Source organism: Centroberyx gerrardi, chromosome 22, assembly GCF_048128805.1.
Source record: "Centroberyx gerrardi isolate f3 chromosome 22, fCenGer3.hap1.cur.20231027, whole genome shotgun sequence".
Taxonomy (NCBI): Eukaryota; Metazoa; Chordata; class Actinopteri; order Beryciformes; family Berycidae; genus Centroberyx; species Centroberyx gerrardi.
Window position 1 is genome coordinate 5015711 of NC_136018.1, and position 10305 is coordinate 5026015.

Genomic DNA, 10305 nt, shown 5'->3' on the forward strand with positions numbered 1-10305 from the left:
GTCTTGATTTAACTAACCTGGTTTAAGAGAACATGATTAAATATTACAGGACAAATTTTGAGGGCTAAATGAGGGATCAAATTAAATCTACAAACTCCTATAGAATGGAAGGAGAATGGGTTATGGCACTGACAACCATCAATACTAATACTAAAAATATACTAAATAATCCGAGCCCAACAATCTTTATAGAGTCACACCTGTTCAAGAATTGTGATTTCCATGCAGTCAGAATAAACAATGGCGAAACTTTCATGTTAGTAGCTTGTTGCAGCATCCAACAGGACAGAAAATGCGGCCTGCATGCATCGTTACTATGACAACCAACGGCGTAATGACAGCAAATTATTAGGGATGGGACAATATTGCTTATCTCACGATACGATTCGATACAACCACAAAACGATGTAATAAATAAAAGTTCAATGACGACAAAGTCTGTTTGTGTAGAATTATGTTTATTTCTGAGATTCTAGCGATGGCATTAGCTCGCTAGAATGTAAACAACAATTTAAAAATGTCATTACAAAGTGAAAATAATATAATTTGGATGGAGAGCTTGTGAAATTGTGATGGGCAAGTCGTCTCATTTGTGATTACTACAGCAGAATAACATGGAGCTAATATCACCATTCATTTTTTCTGCCCCACAATATGTATCGTCACATTTATGTATTGCAATATGTTGAATTTTGATGTGTCGTCCCATCCCTCCAAATGATTATACTGTCTAAATATACTTATCTGATCTGGCCACTTGTAATTTAAATGTGGACAGTCAGCCTTGAAATCAGATTTTAAATCAAATTGGATTTGCCTGCTGTCTCAACATAGTGAAAGATATGGAAAATCTCTTGGTTGTGACTTCATCATCATCACCAGTTCTTCTCCAGCTCTCCATCTTAGCATTCGGATCACTATTTTGGTATACAGAATTTCGTGAAAGGTGCAAATGGCTTGTAGTCAAAGATCAAATGAAACTCATTAAACTTGCCAAAGTAAACACATCTCCTGTCAAGCCAAACTTGGGGGTTGAGAGGTGTGGGAGGGAAAACGCCACAAACAAACAAATATCTTACCGTGCAAACAAAACCGCAGCAGGACACGGTCAGAGAAACCGTATAATTAACACAGTTCACCGTCGCCTGTCTCCCCTCCTCCGGTCGGTGATTGTCTGCGGACATTAGCGCGTGAAGGTTATGCATATTCATATCGGCAGCCTCTCCGCTCTGCGCCAGGAGCCTGCGGTTGGGAGGAACAAAAGGCCATCGCCACTGGTTGGAGCAAACGCTGGAGTGAGAGAGACAGAGGTTGCATCACTGATCATCAGCGCAAGGCAGATACTGGTTAGGGCAGAGAGAGAGAGAGGTGGGAGAGAGAGAGGGAGAGAGAGAGAGAGAGAAATGGAGAAATCACACCTACAGTTTCTCTTTGGTCTGGACCATAGAAGAAAAGTTTATTTTCATATCTGCATTTGGTTCGTTTCGGTTCACACTGCCCAATGAACAAGTGAACCAGGGCTTGTAAACAAAAAAGTCACATGACTCACAAGTCGCTTGTTAATTGGAAGGAGGTTCGGTGACCTGTCATCCTGTGAGATTAGAGATTTTGGAGGCGGGTTCAGTCAAAATGAATCCGATTCCAGTCCCTGTAACTTCAGCTAAAAATAGACTTGTCTGTGCCCTTTTTTGTCATGTAGGCCTACTTTCTCTGGTGTTCAAACCAGTTAAGAACAGATGAAGAGAATATCCAGAAAGAAAAAAAATCCAAGGCACACTCCCTTTATTTTTTATTCTTTTTAAGTCTTCATCTTTTTCATTCTTGCCAATTTTTGTTCGTAAGGGAGTGTGCCTTGGATTTTTTTTCCTTTTTTGGATAATCCTGGATGTGCACCCTGTTTTCCGACGAGCGGCTCTCCATTGTTGCGTCCACAAGCCAAAAGCAGCGTTCCTTTTGGATTCTGTACACATGAAGAAATAGCAGAATATGAGCATCAGCCAAGACTGCAGTTTGCCCTCAGTTCATTAAGTTCTGCCAGGCTTTCCAAGCATGAGGAACTGCTGGCTGTCAGATATCAACATCCATCTCCTTATACCCATAAAACCGACCCCCAAAAAGGACACGTTGGGGTTGTTTGTATCCTGTAGTTGGTTCGGATCTCTCCTAGCAAACGGCACCATAGGTCACTTTGAAGAGGACTGAGATATTTTCAGCATTCGAATGACATCGTTCTTACCTGACAAAATGAACTGAAGGAGTAAACGCTCCGGAGTTCGAATAAACTGCTCCGAACATGCTTGGTGTGTCGTGAGAGAGAGAGAGAGAGAGAAGGAAAGACAGACAGGAGAGAGGGAGAGAGAGAGAGAGAGAGAAGGAAAGACAGACAGGAGAGAGGGAGAGAGAGAAGGAAAGACAGACAGGAGAGCGAGAGAGAGAGAAGGAAAGAGACAGGGGAGAGAGAGAGAGAGAAGGAAAGAGACAGGAGAGAGAGAGAGAAGGAAAGAGACAGGAGAGAGAGAGAGAGAGAGAGAGAAGGAAAGAGACAGGAGAGAGAGAGAGAGAGAGAGAAGGAAAGACAGACAGGAGAAAGAGAGAGAAGGAAAGACAGACAGGAGAGAGAGAGAGAGAGAGAGAGAAGGAAGGAAAGACAGACAGGAGAGCGAGAGAGAGAGAGAGAAAGAGACAGGAGAGAGAGAGAGAGAGAAGGAAGGAAAGACAGACAGGAGAGAGAGAGAGCGAGAGAGAGAGAGAAGGAAAGAGACAGGAGAGAGAGAGAGACAGAGAAGGAAAGACAGACAGGAGAGAGAGAGAGAGACAGAGAAGGAAAGACAGACAGGAGAGAGAGAGAGAGAGAGAGAGAGAGAGAGAGAGAAGGAAAGATAGACAGTAGAGCGAGAGAGAGAAGGAAAGACAGACAGGAGAGTGAGAGAGAGAGAAGGAAAGACAGATAGGAGAGAGAGAGAGAAGGAAGGAAAGACAGACAGGAGAGAGAAAGAGCGAGAGAGAGAGAGAGAGAGAGAGAAGGAAAGAGACAGGAGAAAGAGAGAAGGAAAGACAGACAGGAGAGAGAGAGAGAGAGAGAAGGAAGGAAAGACAGACAGGAGAGAGAGAGAGAAGGAAAGAGACAGGAGAGAGAGAGAAGGAAAGACAGACAGACAGGAGAGAGAGAGAAACAGAAAGAAAGACAGACAGGAGAGAGAGAGAGAGAGAGAGAGAGAAGGACACAGACAGGAGAGAGAGAGAAGGAAAGACAGACAGGAGAGAGAGAGAGAGAGAGAGAGAGAGAGAGAGAGAGAGAGAGAGAAATAAAGACAGACAGATATAAGGAAAGACAGACAGGAGAGAGAGAGAGAGAGAGAGAGAAATAAAGACAGACAGATATAAGGAAAGACAGACAGGAGAGAGAGAGAGAGAGAGAGAGAGAAATAAAGACAGACAGATATAAGGAAAGACAGACAGGAGAGAGAGAGAGAGAGAGAGAGAAATAAAGACAGACAGATATAAGGAAAGACAGACAGGAGAGAGAGAGAGAGAGAGAGAGAAATAAAGACAGACAGATATAAGGAAAGACAGACAGGAGAGAGAGAGAGAGAGAGAGAGAGAAATAAAGACAGACAGATATAAGGAAAGACAGACAGGAGAGAGAGAGAGAGAGAGAGAGAGAAATAAAGACAGACAGATATAAGGAAAGACAGACAGGAGAGAGAGAGAGAGAGAGAGAAATAAAGACAGACAGATATAAGGAAAGACAGACAGGAGAGAGAGAGAGAGAGAGAGAGAGAAATAAAGACAGACAGATATAAGGAAAGACAGACAGGAGAGAGAGAGAGAGAGAGAGAGATAAGGACAGACAGACAGATATAAGGAAAGACAGACAGGAGAGAGAGAGACAGAGAGAGAGAGAGACCATCTGCACACAGGGTGGAGTGAGAGAGAGCCAAGCTGGTTTCAGACATGCAGACTGAGGAAAGTGAGTGTTAGAAAAGCAGCAGAAAGCAGAAGGTATCCACAGGTGACAGAGGAAGAAAGAGCATCAGTGTGTGTCAGATACATAGACATGGCTTGGAAATTCAATTCAGATGCGTCTCGGCTTGTCATCGTGATTTGTTTTTGTGTGATTGTTTTTTGTTTCTTTTTGAGGTAAGATGTTTTTTCCAAGGCCCTTCTATACATTTTTTTTTTTTATAAGGTCCTTTTTATCTAACCTGCACTGCACATTTTGTTTCTCTATGCACTCCACTAAACTTTACAAATAGTTCAGGAGCTAGACCTGAATTGGGTCTATTCTAGAGTAAAATGACCTTTTAAACTTGATTAAATGACTTAAAATATTCATAAATTGAGCATAGTCTTGATTTAACTAACCTGGCTTAAGAGAACATGATTAAATATTACAGGACAAATTTCGAGGGCTAAATGAGGGATCAAATTAAATCTACAAACTCCTATAGAATGGAAGGAGAATGGGTTATGGCACTGACAACCATCAATACTAATACTAAAAATATACTAAATAGTATAATAAATAGAGTCACACCTTTTTCAAGTTTGTATAAAGAATTGTGATTTCTTTCAATTTTATGATTTTTATTTCATATCATTTCCATCCTTCTCATTTCTTAGTCCAGTTCCAAGACCAAGTTTAAGGACAAACTGCCAACATTTGAGTCTGATGAGGTCCGGATTATTTCTCAAGGACTGCGACGCTTACCAGTACAGAAACTTAACACCAAACGTATGTCTTGTCCATTAAAAGTCCCTTAAATATTATAGATAACTCTCGTCATTCAAGATTAAGTCCTGTCCCTGGTTCAGCCGCCTTAAAGTGGATTAGTCACGCTTGAAAATTTAGGTGGTTCTCATGAACGTGGCTTAAATGTGGATTACAGTGAAGAGGCAGTGCATGCGTATCCAAAAACATGAGCAGGTGCTCGGCATAAAAAAGCAAAAAAAAAGCTATCGTATTGTGCGTCTCGGTTTTTCCTCTATGCCTCCTGAATGAAAGCTGCACCTCTGTTTCTTCCCCCAAGAGGAACCAAGAGGAAAATAAGTTTTGAGCTTTCAGAAGTTGCAACGAAATGGCCCACTATTTGGCTGAGAAACATTACATTTTGTTTTACAATACACTCCTTTGGCTCTTCTGCATTGACTTCAAGAAAGAAGAAGCCTCTGCAGCACTGGCTGAGGGATAGACGCAGGATTAAATGCATGGAGGGGGACTTTCACAACGGCTTCCACTGTAGAAAATAGATATCTGCAAACTGGATTAATGCTCTCTGGTGTAATAAGAGGTTTATTGAGCAACGGTTAGACCTCAACTGGTCTTCTCCAGGCGTATGAAACGACCTGAATAAACCATAATGGGAGCATTACTGGAGAGAGTGTATAACAATATAGTGAGTACAGCGGATAGGAAACTTTACTAAAAATATTGTGGATTACTGTTTATCACGAGCGATAGAGAGTGCAGTGAGGCGTTTGAGATGTTGGTGAATAAATCACTAAGGGTTGTATTAACCCGCTGTCTGGGTATCATTTCCCTGTTTTCATTAAATTTGGGTTATTCACTTCTGGAGAACAGTGGGGTCTTAAACTCTAGATAGTCCGGGGCCAAAAAAATGTAATGGCTCGAAAAGTAGTAATTTAAAAAAAAAAAAAAAGTCTTTATTTCCTAGTTCCTGCTCACAGTGATTGACCCGGCATACCTCACACACACTCACTTCCTTGAATTGTGTGATTGGACGTTTTAAACACTGCAACGATAAGCTCTGTCCCAGATAAATTGCTTTTTTTATTTTTATTTTTTTCACCGTCCCGAACCCCAGTTGGGCAGCGTTACTGCACCAGGTTTTCCTAGAAGAGCCTGGGTGGAGTGAAGTGAATTCGGGACTTAAAGCGTGGACTAATCACACACATTTGGAGGTTTAGGTTTCCCTAAAATCCAGCATTGAAATATATAGGTAAACATAAATCTCTGCATGATTACTTTAGTCTTAAATAAGTGTTTTAGCGTGCAATCAAGCCTACAGTTTGTTTTCTTTGGTCTGAATCATAGTGAAAAAATGTGCTTTGTTGCCTTTTTATTTTTGGTTCGTTTAAGTTCACACTGCCCAATTACAAGCAAACCAGAGCTTAAACAAAAGTCACATGGACTGGCAAGCAGCTTGTTTATTGGACAGAGTTTTTGTAACCTGTCATCCTGCCAGGATACAGATTTTGATTCCAGTCCCTTTAACTTGATGATGGACTCTGTAATTTCCCTTCTCCGGTGTTCATACAAATTAAGAATACATGAACAAATAGCCGAATACGAGCATCAGTCCAGACTGTGTTTTGCCTTCGGTTCACTTTGTTATGCCGGGCTTTCCAAGCATGAGTAACTGCTGCTATCAGATGTCCTGATGATGCTATTCAGATGTTTGGGGGTCATTTCCTGCAGTTGGTGCAGATTACATTCTCGCTCCTAACGAACCGCATCGCAGTTCACTTGGAAGAGGACAGTCTGCCTCGGTCCGGTTATTTGGTTTAATGAAGCGAACCGAAGGAGTAAAAGCTCCAGTATTGGAGTAAACCTGCTCCAAATATGCTTGGTGTGAACGCCCCCGCCTAGTCTGGGTCCAAGGCTCAATCCCTGTCGATGAAACAGTCCCACAGCACGTCCGCAATGTGCCATACAGCAACTAAATTAATGTCATGAATAAATAGATCCGCCAAATGCATCACTCCATCCCACACCTTGTGAAAGCTGCAACCTCTACCTCAGCCTCCTCCTCCTCCTCTCCCTCTCTCTCCACCTCCTTCCTCTCCTTCTGTCTCTCCCTATGCATCAGATAGTAAAGATCCACCCACTGTCAGACTGCTTCAGGGGTTTCGGCATCACAGACGAGAAAGCTCTCACCTTGTATGTGTTGGAGAGGAAGATCTCTAACGCAGTAGCACATTGCGATTCGTATAAATATAGACAGCAGTTTGATATGGAGCGCCGAGGTGTGCGGCGCGCTTATCTCATTTGTTAAAAAAACGCTTTTTCATCTGAAGGATTCGCCTCCTCGTTCCTTAGTTTGAACCCTGACTTTCCCTCGCTGTTAACATTCAATGTAATTTGATTGTGAAGCAAAGGGTGCGGTGCTAAATGTCTCTGCAGGAGCAGCGATCTATTTGGGTCGTCTCCGCTAATGTAGCATAATGAACTCCTTTTAGATATCACACTGCTGTAAAAATGTTCTCTCCTCGCTGTCGCCATTTTATTAAATGGATGTTAGTGCTAACATCTTGTAGAGCGGTCATCATTAACTCAAGAAGCATAACTCTCATTAGTTGTGGGAGCAAGTTTCAAGCTGTAGCATGTCATCAAATATTACTTTGCTTCATGACTTCATTAACAGTTAGATAAGATTTTCACACATTGTAAGCTACTTATCAGCACGGATATACGACATTTCATTTACTGTGGCAAAATTGGTGCATTCTCCCCATGACTGAGCTCACCTAAAACTGTGAAACGAATAGACTCGCCTGCATATGTTAACACAGTGTGCCGACGTGTGTTGACCCTCTCTCAACCTGCCATATTGCACTTTGGCTAGATGTGATGTTAAATCTGCTGCAGAGATGATAATGAGTGTATTCTCATCAACTCAGCAGCTTGCATTCAAAGAATCATCACAGCCAATGCTAATGATGGCTAATGTGTATTATTGATTTACAACTCTTCGACGCTTGGCTAGTTTTAGTGTCCTGATGGAAAATCGGATAAATATGCACATAAAAACGGCTGATGTGCGGCTCTCATTTGGTTAGCTGTTTACGAACCACAACGTGTTAATCCGTTATGAGCTATGAATTAGCAAACAACATAGACACACACAGCGAGCGGCATTAGCATAAAAGCAGGCTGAGGATTGTAACCACGTCCAACTGTGCCATTATGATGTGATGCTGCTCAGCTAAGCGTTTGTTGTTAATTTCTTTGTTTACAAAGCACTTTTGATTCTTTTCTATCTCTCTCCTACAACTGTTGTGGTTCTCAGCACTGAAGTTTGTCTATTGTCAATATACTATATGAATAAGACAATTTCCCTTAATTATCTACTTTCGATTTATTACTCCTTCATATTTTTTGGTATGTTCTGTATTTCGATTTGGATTATTATCACTTTACTTGTCACTTATGACTTTGCTTACTTATGTTTTTTTAGTAAAATCAGCACTGATATTTCACCAAAAGCATCACATTTTTCTTTATTTTTACTGTTTTTCACATTTTAGAATAACAGTAAAGACATCAAAACTGTGAAATAACACAAATGGAATTATGCAGTGACCAAAAAAGTGTTCAACAAATCAAAAATTCTTTAAAGTATCCCTTTGCCTTGATGGAAAGGCAAAGGCTTTGGAAAGAAATTCATACATAGGCATCAACTTCACTATTTATATTTTTCTAAGAAACAAATTTCAAGCATTTAAGCAGAAGCCTTTAGATCAGAATGGCTTTAAGAGAATGAGAAACATAGTACATTCAATCAGGTGTGTCCAAACTTTTAACTGGTAGTGTATGACTTTGCTTATTTACTTTTCCTTTGTCAAAATATATTTCGCCAGAAGTTTCACCACTAAGACATATCACAGCATCTTTAATAAGCTCAGTCATTCTGCTGTCTGTCTGTTGCTGATTTCATGACCTCTCTCTCTCTCTCTCTCTCTCTCTCTCCCTCTCTCTCTCTCTCTCTCTCTCCTCTCTCGTAGCCATCGTGGTTCTGTTCATCACTCTGCGGCGGAGCAAGAAAGAGCCTCTCATCATCTCCGAAGAGGACATCCGCGAGAACGTGGTCACGTACGACGACGAGGGCGGCGGCGAGGAGGACACCGAGGCCTTCGACATCATCGCCCTGCGCAACCCCGCCGCCGCCGAGGAGCTCAAGTTCCGGCGGGACGTTCGCCCGGAGGCGAGGCAGCACTGCGCCCCGCCCCGCGGCTCTTCGGCGGAGCCGGACGAGGTGGACGTGCACGAGTTCATCAAACAGAGACTGGTGGAGGCCGACATGAACACCAGCGTGCCGCCCTACGACTCGCTCCAGACCTACGCCTACGAGGGCCAGGGCTCGCCCACGGGGTCCATCAGCTCTTTAGACTCGCCCGGCACACACTCGGAGCAGGATTATAACTACCTGGACGACTGGGGGCCCGAGTTCCAGAAACTGGCACAACTGTACGGAGAGGCAGATTCAGATGTGACGACCTAGTCTGTGATTTCGCTCCTGTTAAAACCAAATCCGTTTGAAAATCCTTTTTTCAAATTTACAGTAAACAATTTAAACAAACAGAGATGCTTTCAAACTGCTCCGGTCGTTCCAACTTCTACTGTTGAACTAACTGACTGCCCTTTTTGTTTTTTTTTCATTTTGTCGCTTTGGACCATCGGTCGTTCATCTGGAAGTATTAAATCAGATTTTGAGATGGAAAAACAACAATAAGGAAAAAAGGAAAATATTATTTTCCTTGGTGTATATTTTTTATTGCTCAATAAAGTCCTGAAATCCATATGAGTGGATATATGTGACAAAGCGTACACTTCTCTTCCTTTGAGAGTGGATATATGGTTTGCAGTTAAGATTATCTTGGCGTAAGGAATTAGCCAAGTTGTTCATGATTCAGTGCACAGAGTGTGATATTGAGCCGGCCATATGCACAGTAATGACAACGCAGCAGTCAAATGAGGCTCTGTTTTGTCTCATTTATTCCACTTGAGCTTTATCTTTTTAGCGGTCACTGAAATTGGCCATGTACAACATTAGAGGGAATATAATGTAAAGTCACTCAAGCCTGCTTGATGTTAACCTTGGAGAGGCGAGCTAATGCAGAATAACCCACATAAAATACAACTTTGAGTGGTGGCAGGCAGATGTTTTCCCCACATTTTTATGCTACTCAATTCAAGTATTCCATATACACTACGAGTCAAATGTTTGGACACATGCATGTTTGTTTATTTTTACTATTTTTCACATTTTGGAATAGTAGTTAAGACATCAAAACTATGAAATAACAGAAATGGAATTATTCAGTGACCAAAAAAGTGTTAAACAAATCAAAACTATCTTATATTTTAGATTATTTAAAGTAGCCGCCCTTTGCCTTGATGGAAAGGCAAAGGCTTTGGAAAGAAATTCATACATAGGATCAACTTCACTATTTATATTTGTCTAAGAAACACATTTCAAGCATTTAAGCAGAAGCCTTTAGATCAGAATGGCTTCAAGATAATGAGAAACATAATGCATTCAATCAGGTGTGTCCAAACCTTTG

The 10305-nt window shown here is 41.7% G+C and overlaps 1 protein-coding gene across 2 annotated transcripts in view; it reads left to right on the plus strand.

Annotated features, from left to right (window-relative positions):
* The window catches only part of LOC139908716 (cadherin-18), a 70994-nt gene extending 61661 nt beyond the window's left edge, over positions 1-9333 (plus strand). For both annotated transcript variants that reach the window (XM_071895514.2, XM_078291258.1), the window contains one exon: positions 8746-9333. In XM_071895514.2, coding sequence (XP_071751615.2) covers positions 8746-9242 — 497 coding nt within the window. In that variant the 3' untranslated portion in view covers positions 9243-9333. The remainder of the gene's footprint in view (positions 1-8745) is intronic.
* The last annotated feature ends 972 nt before the right edge of the window (positions 9334-10305 follow it).